Consider the following 12,455-nt stretch of genomic DNA (forward strand, 5'->3'; position numbering starts at 1 on the left):
TGCATTGATCAACAAGGCTTGCATGCACGCGTGTACCTGTGGAGTGTTGTCAGGTTTGTAGAGCTCGCCTGGCTTGCTTGCCCTTTGCTCTATGCTGTAGTACTTGCAAGGGTTCCACTGGACAAGAGGGGGGTTCTGGGAAGGCTGGGGTCCATTGGGGACACTGAGCTGCATGACCATCACCCCAGGCCCAGGAGGTGGTACTCCTGAGAGAGCACAAACAGTCAGACACGTGTAACATAATAATATCAATATGTGTAGTGAAATACGTTTCATATCTTTTGAAAGATAAATATTTGATTCAGCAAAAAAGGCAGCTTTACACAAGTTAATTAAAATACCAGTTTCCCTTTAAGAGTGACAACTGAGCAATTCCAAGACTTTAAACCACTTTAGTAAGCCACATATATTATATATTAAATTATAGTGCAGACAACTATTAATCTAAGTAATCTGTGTTCATCCATGAGTGAGAGCTGCTTTAAAAACAGATAATGAACAATATAATATTAAGGCATTTATTATAACATGACAACCATATTAAGAGAACTTATAACCATTAAAAATATAGTTGTATAATTAAGATGTCTTTATATCTGTGTACACCTGCATTAGATCAGCTGTTTGCATAGTTTTGATAAATGCCAACCAAGCTGACTTATTTTTAAATTAATTTTCTCATTATTTTCTCCCCTCTGTTTACGCAACAACTTTCAATTTGGTGGTTTTATGAACCACCACAAGAAAGAGAAGCATGTTTACGGGTTAAAATCAGATAAAATTATTAATTGTCACAAATGAAGCAAAACTGCAGAAAACATTGAAGAACAATGTCACGTTTATAGATACATCTCATTTCCTGGCCAATCACATTGCTCTATGAATACATAAAAATAAACCTGACCTAATTTGAGGTAAAACATTGTTTGTCCCCGTGTGCAGGGCTTGAAGTACACCGAGTTGCGTGTTAAACATGTGAACCCTGTGTACCTTTGTCTGAACTCTTACCTAAATACCTTTCATCTAATTTTGTAAAGGACAGTTGCAACTAAGATTAGTCAACATAGTGTTTGTAGATTTAAGCACACTATGACTTCATCAGGTCAGCACTAGTATATACTCAAATACAGATGTACCTGGGACTGCTGCAGTCTAGAACAAAAACAGTTTTTAGACTGTTTTCTTTTTAGGAGCCAACACTTTTATAAAGCATATAAGTCCAGTATTAATTATGGATGTCACACAAATTTCTGATGTCCAAAAAATCCTAAACATATTCATCTTTACAATCTGCTGACATCAAGCCTCACCTGAATATTGCTGCTGCAACTGTGGAGGGTTGCAGGGGGATGGTGACTGTGTTATCTGATACTGCTCAGAGCTGGGGGGCTGCAGGTAACCTACTGATGGACTGCAGGATAGACAGACACATAAAAAGATGAACATCATCACCACATTGTGGATGGTTATATTAACCATTTCAAATACCTCAAGGTTATTATTAAATCTCTTGTTGGAATAACATGTCTTCAAGCACCTACCTTGTGCTATTCTGCTGTGTGGGTGTGATAACACTGTAGTAAACAGGCATGGGCCCCTGGACAGACTGGCTGACTGGGACCATGACCTGCTGCTGGTACTGCTGCTGCACCACCTGCTGATTTTCATTACCCACAGGTACCTAGCAAAGTGTCAAAGATCAAGGGGAAAAAAAGTCCAGTTCAAGAATGTGTACTGATGGGTCTAGGGGTCTTCTGACAAAGATGATTAGGTAGATACTCGTGTTAAACCCGTGTTACACTTTGCACGACGTTTGTTATTGTTTAACAAGCACCAGATATTCAGCGCAACTCTTTGCTGCATATTGGTGTGTTTGGAATATCACAGTAGCAACAGATTTTCAGTTGCCTCTGAGCGGCAACCTTATTCAATTCACAATCTAAACCACATAATCAAAACTCCATGTTAGCACATTTTAGTAAAATATCATCGCAACATGGATCATAAATGCAAGCTTTTTTGGCTGCCAACACAGGGTTGAGGTGTTCTTCGGTGCCTACACACAACACAAACTACAGTGGCAAAAAGCGAGAGCTTTCTGCAGCTGCACCCCTGACTCTAAATAAACCACTGACACAAACCTGAGTTAGATCTGATCAGTTCTTTTAACTCTTATCTGTATCAGTACAGCAGAAAAACAGGTCTACTTTCAAAATATTTGCTTAGATTGTTTTGTTAAGCTTGTTGCAGTTTTAGGACTGTAAGCTCCACATCTGTTTCACAGACATAAAATGATGTTTCAACTGTACAACAGATGGCGATGTTTTAACATTGAGCCGCATGTGGTTTAGATACTGGAAATGCTTAACTTTTGTTCTCACCTGGAAAAAAACCTGACAGTTCTGTAATCATCAACTAGTCACATTAACCAAAGAAAGATATGACCATTGACAAGTATCCTTTATCAACTCCTACAGTTGCATACCTGATATGATGGCATCTGTGGGTACTGAACCATTATACTCTGCATTTGTCCTCCCATTCCTGCTCTCTGTGAATTGAGCAGTCCAGGATTTTGGGGTTGTTGCACACCCATCATGCCCTGGTAACTCGGCTGCTGGCTGGGCATCATGGTCTGAAGACCTGATGACCAAAATAATTTAAAAATAAAAATATTTAAAGTAAAACCACAGTATATGACAGAAGGGAGAAAATGGGATGAAGAGGAGTAGTTGGGTATTTACCTTTAAATAATTCACAGAACAACAGGACATAAGCGTTAATGTCAAAAAAGAGAACCATAATATATTAAATAAAAAGGGAAAAAAAGGAAAACAATTTACAGAGCACTGACAATCACGTAACTCACAAAAACTGAAATGTACCATCACTTTAAGCTTACATGCTTAAACATAATATAAATTCATTAATTAATTTTCTATGAGTATAAATCTTCACCATCACAAAAATTATATTTCAGACCAGACTGCAGGCATGTTGTAATGTAGGGTCTTTCTGACCTTCATGTTCATGAACTATGTGGCTTTGGCAGACGTCCATTATGATCCAAAGTCCGTTTAGGTTGTCAACACTGTCAGTCACTTACTATACAAACAGCCAGACTTCACAAACCATACAATGCTGGCGCCTGACAACTTTTTCCAGGAACACAAAAGGAAAAATAGCCCTATATTTATCTGATTGTATTGGACTTGGATGAACAAGCAGGCACGGCTGTTTCACTCCAACCTTTCACCTGGTAGATTTAAAAGCAAGTGTGACTGTGGAAAACATTTACAGTTCCAAAATCGAGTGGACTTTATCCCCAATAGAATTTCCAGTAAGTACAACTACATGGACAAATAATAATTTTGAACTTAAGTATACAACATCTGTTACAAATACACATTAAAACCCTGTCTTCCAGTTGTCAATAGACTGAAAAATAAAATAAAATAAAAACACATTAATATGCAATAAAAAGTAAATGTGCATCAACATTTGACAAAGGCCTCTTTTTAATGGCCATTTGCTGCAAATGGCAGTATTTATGTCTTTGCATATCAAAAATTTTTTATTTTTTTTATTTTTTTGAATATCATGTTGTCTGATGATGCACAGCACATGAAAATCAACTGACCTGACTGCTGTGCTGGCTGAGGCATGGGTTGTGTGCGTTGGGTTGGGTAAGACACCTGGTGGGACATTGGCTGGGACACACGGTACTGCTGGCCTGAGCTTGGATACTGACCAGGAGGGTAGTATGAGACTTGTATCTGCGTAGAAATAACAAACCAAAGTTCAGTAATCTGTATTTAATGAACTTTGAAGGGAAGAATAACTGAATCACACTGGTGTAGACAATTTTTAGTGTAGAAGTAATAAACTACCATATTATTTTGCTTCTGCAAACCATCAAATTCTCAAATCACAACAGCAATAAAGACTTTCATAAATACTTTGTCCTTAAATTTCACTAAAGCAAATGTGTTAGGACAGGATTATCAGCATGAAAGCTGGAATATTTGTAGTAATAGTCTTGTATTTAAAGCAGTAAAAAATTTCCCCTCTGTTAAAAATTGCTTATTTAGACCTTTAGCAAATAACATTCATCATTCATTGTTGTACTTCAACTGGATGGTTTTCAAGCAACTCCATCCATCTTCTTCCACTTATCCTTATCAGGGTTTGCAGGCGGCTATCCCAGCTACAAAAAGACAGACTCTCAAGACTCGCATCACAGCTGTGGGCAATTTAGAATCACCAATTAACCAAACAGCACTAACTGCATGTCTTTGGATGTAGAAGGAAGCCAGAGTACCTGGAGAGAACCCAAGCAAACACGTGCTGCATCTTAAGATTATTTTGCAAAATTTTTGTAGGCAGGAAATATGTCGAGGACATTTACAACATAGCAGAAAAGTGAGAGTAAATCAAAACGATGAGCTAAAACAAAAGACAATCAACTCCACTCAAAGGTGTGATTATACTTCTGCGTCCACAGGTTTGCTGGGGTGCAGGTTAATTCTATCTCACCATACAACATTGTGATTCAGCCTGTTGACGACTGTATTGGCCACCAATTTTTTATGATCGTGCTGACTCGCCAACAGAAACACTAGAGTACACGACACTACAATGCACCAATAACCAGCAATAAATGTCTCTAAAGATCAAGATTAGAACTTTACAATGAAAGCACACAGAATCAAAGCTATTTTTAAGTGTCAATCAGGATGAATCTGTATAAAGAAAACTGCACAACATGTCAAAACTGAATTAGTTCATTACAAATAGTACGTATATAACTTTTGATAGAATCCGATGAGTGAAAAGCCTGATGAAAAGCCATAAAAACAGAACATTTTGCAAATCTTCCATGATATTTGTGACAGCTTTGGTAACTGACATATCACGAAGTTAATTACTTTGCCTTCGGTGTAGAGTGCTGTTCTAGGTAATGATTTAAATTAGATAACAGATCTATAAAACCTTTTGCAAGTATGAAATATTAATTTATGTTTGCAATTGTATTTTAACTACCCGATATGAAAGCCATACACAGGTCTGTTTTATTTATTACATTGTGTTACATTTCATTAATCATGTAATCCTTGGGCATGGTTGCCTCCAGATATCAGCTACATCAATATTCAATCAAAGCTGACAAACTGTGGAAACTGAATTTAAATCTAAAAGGTATGTCTGCTGTTTTTATCTAACCACCTGTGGAGGAATGCATACCTGCTGAGGTGGAGGGGGCTGCATGTAGCCTTGTGGAGGTGGTGCGGCCTGCATGACAGGCTGGGATGGAGGAGGCGGTGGAGGTGGAGGATGGGGGTGTCCAGTGTTGGGCTGGTAACCAGACGGAGGTGGCAAAGGTTGACCCGTAGTAGCCATAATGTAGCCGGTCTGAGGTGGGGGGTGCTGCGGCAGCACTGGAGGAGTAGCCTGATACATCGGGGGAGGCTCGGGGTTCTCACTGGAGCCCTGCCGACTCAGTGTCATCTGTGTGAACTGGGGTGCCAGCTCTTCTCCCTGGGTAGAATGGGAATAATGCCATTAGTTGGTTATGACTTATAGGTGACACTCCTATATCAGTACTGTTTTTTGATTTTGGAGATGGATTTTAGGATATACTAAGTAATTAACAATGATCTCCAACAGCCTAAATGCTTCATTAGCAATGGTCTAAAACGACTCCTATTCTGATTATTAAAGGGTCATTGTGTCATTTTGGAAAACACTTTATTTATTACTTTGAGTATATACATATACAGTTAAACACATCATCATGATTATTATTATTATTAGCAGAATCCAAATACAACATTGCAAACATTCAGAATATATGACAGGAGTATTGACTTTGTTGTATGCTGGAAAATCTAAAATTAGACACTGAAGTTTATACTGGTTTAATCGGTCATTGCTTTACATACAGTCATGTGAAAAAGAAAGTTTTCAAAGTACTCTACACAATTTTGTTTAAAAAAAAAACAAACCAAAAAAACACATCTCTCACATCACCTCTGGACAAATTTTCACACACTTGACTTTACAGTTCATTGAAATTTGCAGGTTATTATTTATGCTTAGCTCTCTTAAGGTCCCAACGTGGCATTTTAAATCAGGCAGAACTCATCTCTGACTGGGGCCATTACACCACATTGAGTCTTTTCCAGTTATTCTGTCATAGATTTGTTGCTGTGCTTGGGATCATTGTCCTGTTGCATGACTGTTGCAACAGGACAATGATCCTAGGGTGTGTGACAGGTTTCAGCCACCTTTTGCTCTCAGATAGATCTGACTCTAGAATACTTTGGAGAGGATTTCATGGTTGAGTGAGTGACTGCAAGGCCCTGGGGCAGAAAACAAGCTGTGCTTGGTTTAGAAAGCTGCTTCAGGTTACAGCTTCTGGTAACGCTTCCCAAAAACTCCTCAGTTGTTCAGTCTTTTTCTAATTGTACTGCATGAACTTTTAAGATTTAACTGCATAGAGTCAAGTGAAAACTATTTTTCAAATGACTGTTCCAATGTAAACACAACCAAACTCAAACTCTGCTTCTGTGGGCAACCGTGGTTGCACTCATACAGATGCAGTGATTTAAAAGAGAAAAAAAAAAAAGAAACGCAGCCAGGAACAAACTGGACACATCCTTGTCATTTCTTTTGTTACTACAGACACAACATTTACTCACTGAATCCACTTTAGACAGTAACACCAATTTATATGAAAAAGCTATTACTTAAATGTATTTGCAGACACACATCTTGATAGAACCAAGATATGTTTTTGACTCCCCTGAGTGAATGTAAACAGGACAGTAAATGAGTGCAAGTGTTTTTAGTAGGATATGGCATCAGCTAAAGTGTCAGTCATTAACTGAATGAGTATAACAGAGATGAAGCTATAATACGTGTCAGTACCATTGTGTACTGCTGGGGAGGAGAAACTGGCAGGAGAACCTGGGGGCAGGAAGGGCTGGAGTAGGAGACAGGCTGAGAGGGCTGCAGAGACGCCACCGGCTATACACACCAAAAAAAGGGATGAAATAAAGAGGTAGAGCATAGAGAGAGTGAAGCAAGGCAGTGAAAAGAACACGGCATCAGAAGCAGTGAAAAGAAGGGAAAAACAGAAATGAAGACATAGGAAAAATGAGGGTTAGAACACAAAGGAAAAGTTGTTAATGAGCAGAGAGGATAGTAATGGAAATCAAGTTTTTTTTTCTCTAAATATTACACAAACAAATTATGTATAAAAAATTAAGTGTAATTATTACTACTCAGAAAAAAAGGAAGAAAAGGAAATGTGTGCAATCAAAGACTATCGACTGTGAAGTTATTGGAAAAATCAAACCTGTTAAAGGAGGATGGTTGACATTGATTCTATATATAAGCTGAATATGTTCAATTCACTACACTTGTTTCCAGCCATTCCTCCTCAAAGTCTTTGTTTTTTCCCTGATACGTTTGATGAGGGTGTAACAGGATATGCATTAATCCCAAATGTTCTGAAAGGAATGTCCTCAGGCCACTACACCCTGGAAGTGATTGTAGAACAATATGCACACAGTGTCTAACCGTAATAGTTAGAAAACTGTGTTTAAAGTTCTCCCTCGCTCTGGAGAATAAAAATGTGGCATGCAGGCCTAAGTAAAAGGGATGTCGACCATATATTAAACAACTCTGGGTCTAAGAATTTTATTTTAATTAAGAGCATGTTTTATCTGTAGCCATTTCAACTTTTTCTTTCACTTTTAAGAAGTAATAAAAGTGTTTGCGAGTAGGACATTGAGAAGGCCAAGTTTCCATTTCAAATTCTTTTTTCACTGATGAGCTGTGTATGACAAGGAGAAATAATGCAGCTTCACTGTCTGCAGGATATTTATACCTGAAATTACACTGCTGCCCTTAATAATTAATTTCAATGAATAAACTGGACTGTCTAAAAATTTTCCATATTTTCCAATTACAGTATGCACATTTAAGTAAGAGTTGTTACACTAACAGTCATGACCACTTAAATACCTCATGTTTTTCTCTTTCTTCTGCTACACCGAAGAAAACAAAAAGAAAAACAGACTCTCAAACAGACGTCCTATATTAAACCACAAATTGAATGTGCCATTGCATCCATTTTTGGTTGGTAGTGGAGATAACTTACCTGAGCAATCATGTGGTTGCTCATAGGGTGCTGCGGCGGTGTGGGCAGCAGGGCAGTCTGAGGTGGAGCCTGGGGCTGTGGCTGCTGTGGCTGTTGAGATGGGCAGGGTAGCAGACTACGGCTGGACTGGGAGGCTGCAGGTGGAGGACATACATCAGGGCTGACTAGGGGAAGGCCTAGTGATTTAGAAGATGACATGATAGATAAAGGAGATCATTTTGAAATTTTAATTCTCCAACACTGAAACCCACAAATTATGACTTGATCTTAAAATATTGCATCATCACTGAATAACACCAAATAGTGTTCTGAAGACTTCTGAAAATGATTTGTATATGTGCAAAACCACTAGAGGGCAAAATAAAGTCAACTTTGCATCAAACGTTTGTCACCTTTGTAGTTTAAAAAGTCAATTGAAGCTAATTTTAGTAACTTCTGATTCCTGGTTGTTATAAAATACCAGCTCTGCTAAATAAGCTCTCAACATTTTACAAGAACACGTTTGGACAGAAATTAATTCTTAATCAGATAAATACCTGTAGCTTTAATATTTTCTTTGCTAATAAAGGGACGGCCTTGAAAGCCTTTAAAACCACAGGAGTTTCTGATGACTTGTTTAACAAGTCACAAACTGCAGGGTCCAAATCATTTGTCAAGTAGCTAGTAGGTACTGGGGGCACACAATTTCCTAAGAAAATACTTTTATTGTTCTGACCAACAGGCTGCCTGTGACTGTGTGGATGATACTTTCCAAAATAAAAACCAACACAAAAACTCAACAAGGGTCAGGATCTTCACAGGCTTTTCCCAAAACAATACAGGAAAAATGAATACACCTTTAGTCTCCACAGAGTAGGGCAGACAAAAACACTTCTACACATGAATCTTAAAAGCAAAAACTAGCACAGCAGTCAACACAGACTTAAAATGAAACCGGGGGAGCCCCGTCGGGAGAAGCAAATCAACCAATCCTCGAGTCCTCTGATGACCACTATTAAATTGTTTTCACACATGCACTCCAGCCCTGAACTTTTATAGACACAAGCCGATGGAGACACATTCGGGAAGGCAAATGTCCGACACAGCCGGACCTTAAAAGCTATTTAAGGTCATAGTACAAAATCTGTTATGCCCAACAGAGGCCATGTGGAAATAGCTCAGGTAATGTGAATACACACTGCGCAAGTGGGCGTCAAATAGCCTTCATTCTCCACACTTTACCCAGGCAGCACCCTTCTCCTGAACCAAAAATGAGTATTTTCAAAGGTGAGAATTTGTCTGAAGCAGACCATCTCTTGCTGTGCGCTACATATGAAAAGGGCAACTTTTAGAAATGACCAACCATATCATTCTCCAGAGCTTGTTTAAAAAAAAATATCTGGCACATTTAGCAATGAAATAAGAAATAAGGCACTATCCATTACCTTAAAATCTCGCTAAGAAGGCCGACCTGAGAGAATTTTATGGGATGTGGAATATAGACATAAGGGAGCTTCTTGAATTCAATTTATGCTACACAGCTAATTCTTAAACTACAATGACGTTCGGTCAGTTCTATCATAATTTTTCATTATGTTTTATACAAAAAACAGCTTACATGACTAGATAATCCATCTCTCCATGTTGTACTACTCATTTAAGGCAAGTAAAATAAAACAAGCTAATAGCATACTACCTAAATGCTTCTTCTCCACTTTTCTCCAAACCTTACCAGAGCGAGAGCCTTTGCAGCTCCCTTGCGAGCCTTTGTTGCTGCCAAGGCTATCCCCCCTGGTAAGGATGGAGATACCAGAGAAGCTGCTGGCCTTAGTGACGGGTGGCCGGAGAGTGCGGTTAGAGCTGTCTGAGTCGGTGCTGCTCCAAGGCCTTGGCTCCAGGCACTTCATGTCACTGTCCGTGCTGCTTTGACGGCTGCTTGATGCCCGGCTGGAGCTCTCGCGGTTTCTGAGAAAAAACAGAGTAGGAAGAAAAAAAAGAAAGATAAGAGATGACATGATGGAAATAAAATGGGAATGAAGTAGTGATGAAGTAGAGGAGGTGTTGTAGCAGGAAGAGTTGAAAGGTGAGTGAGAATGTGCAAATTACAGAAAGCACAGCCAGAAGAGAAAGACAGTATAGGGTTAGAAGGAGGAGATTTAAAAAAAAAAAAAAGAAGAAGAAGAAGAAGAAAAAAAGGAAGAAAAGAAAAAAAAGGTGTGCATATAAGAGAGTTCGAAGCAGAGGTGTGTAGGTGGAAGCAGAATAAAGACAGTTAAAGACAGAAAAGGATAGGGGGAGCAGAAACAGAAGAGCAGAGTAAGGTCACCAATAGCGTAGAGTACACACAGTTTAAGAAGTTTTAAAGATGGAGCATTCAACACAGATGTATATTTGCTGGTTAAGTATACCACAATACAAACTCAGGCAACATACCAAATAATAATGTCTCAAATTTAAAAAAAATACAACCCCCCCACACACACACACACACACACACTCACACAAACCCATCCAGAAAGGAAAACATACATGCAAAAGATGCTCCAAACACTAGGATGTAAGAAGATATTACAAAGACACTAGACACAAAGACAGATTTCCAAGAGCTCAGCACACATTAACCATCTAAGGGTGCTTTCACACCTACCATGTTTGGTCTAGACTTTTTAAATTTTGTTTGATACCAACCAAAATCACTGTAGTTAAAACTTATGGACATATGGGCCTGGGTCCAGACCAAACAGTCAAACTTAACCTGACAAAAAGAGGTGGCTTCGGTCCAGAACGAGTTGTGTTTGTTTCTACTGTGAAAACTAGAACACTCTGTGGTAGAGGCCGCTAGAGAGAGGCCGAGACTGTTTTTAAATATCAAGGGACTTGAAGGGTTAAAACCTCAAGAAAATGCAGACACCTTTCAGGTATATTGTGACAGAGCAATGCCATCTGAAAATAAAGAAAGTGAGGCCGGTATGTATGCATGTGTATATCAGACACATCCCCATCAAATCAGTATCAAGTCCACGTGGAACGTAAACTATTTTGGACTCCATTCACATACTAACCAGATCAGTTTAACAAAATATGAACCTAGTTTGTATTTCCAGGTGTGAAAAGGCCCAAAGACTGTAGACACCATTCCCATAGAGGACATATATACTTGCATAAACATGTTAAACATATTAACACAGATGAAACAATCATGCATGCACTTAAAAATGCATCGTCTTTTCACTGAGACAGCAAATAGCATAGAAACAAAACACACATACACTACTGAATTAATACCAAATGTACATAAACACTCATTAAGAGCAGATGTACATCAGCACTCAGACTCTCACACACAATACTTACAAAAATACACACTTACTACAAATGCTTCACCAATATAGTTCTTTAAGCTACACTGCTGTGTTCACACACACAACGTGTTGTTGTGATGCTGTCACCCTAGATAAGGGTAGCTGCCAAGAAAACTAATGATCATGCTGAAACAGTAACCACCACTCTGAGGAAATCCACTATCACGTGAATGACTGGGTCTGCCAGTTAAGTGGCAGCATTAAGAATACTATTGTTCTAGCTGAACATGAAAGAAAAAAAAAAGAAAGCGGAATTTATTAACTTTAAAACTTAAAAAGAAAAATGCAACTGTGCTGCTAAAATATTGTAGAACAAAGACCCTGCATGCAAGAAGAAGAAAAAAAGCATAGAAAAGAAAAACAACCACCAGGGCTGTAAATGTTTTTTACCCCATCATTGGAGGTTTATGAACAGAGTATGTCCATGTACAGAGAAAAGACTGGAATTAATTCATAATATGTCAGACAGGTTGTGGAAATCTCCATGATGAGCACGAAGATGTGTTTATGGTTGTAAAACCATAGTGATAGGCAGTAGTGCTTAAAAGGTGGCTGTGGCTCATAAATATTTCAGAGACCGAATTAATGGGGGGGATCTATTTTGAGGCCTCTCTCTGCACAGCCTATTTTAAGGAAGGGTGGGTGCTCTGACATTCTCTGTACAAGCAGTCGCACACTTGTTCGCTTCGATCTGCAGACAAAGATGAGAGCAGGATGAGAAGAAAGAGGAGGAGGGATTCTGCTGTTGATCACATGATATTTCATCTCCCCACGACAGCATTCCCCCATCACATGCACAAACAAGGGAAGGAGGGGGAGATAAGACTCCTGGTGTTCTGCACCTCAATCATTTTCCTTGTTAGATGTTATTATAGCCAAAGAGCTTTTATGTGGGTTCATTAAACTGAAGAACATCAACAAGTCTGTGATTTTAGGGGTGTATTTTA

At 38.8% G+C, this 12,455-nt stretch overlaps 1 protein-coding gene across 1 annotated transcript in view; it reads right to left on the reverse strand.

Annotated features, from left to right (window-relative positions):
* The window catches only part of r3hdm2 (R3H domain containing 2), a 54,526-nt gene that overhangs the window by 5,004 nt on the left and 37,067 nt on the right, over positions 1-12,455 (reverse strand). The window contains exons 16-24 of the mRNA XM_013912641.1: positions 9,879-10,111; positions 8,168-8,343; positions 6,931-7,029; positions 5,245-5,538; positions 3,641-3,776; positions 2,486-2,643; positions 1,542-1,681; positions 1,311-1,411; positions 37-206 (exon numbers count right to left, since the gene is read on the reverse strand). Coding sequence (XP_013768095.1) covers positions 37-206; positions 1,311-1,411; positions 1,542-1,681; positions 2,486-2,643; positions 3,641-3,776; positions 5,245-5,538; positions 6,931-7,029; positions 8,168-8,343; positions 9,879-10,111 — 1,507 coding nt within the window. The remainder of the gene's footprint in view (positions 1-36; positions 207-1,310; positions 1,412-1,541; positions 1,682-2,485; positions 2,644-3,640; positions 3,777-5,244; positions 5,539-6,930; positions 7,030-8,167; positions 8,344-9,878; positions 10,112-12,455) is intronic.

This window comes from Pundamilia nyererei, unplaced genomic scaffold (genome assembly GCF_000239375.1).
Source record: "Pundamilia nyererei isolate P.nyererei 1_Seehausen unplaced genomic scaffold, PunNye1.0 scaffold00096, whole genome shotgun sequence".
NCBI lineage: Eukaryota > Metazoa > Chordata > Actinopteri > Cichliformes > Cichlidae > Pundamilia > Pundamilia nyererei.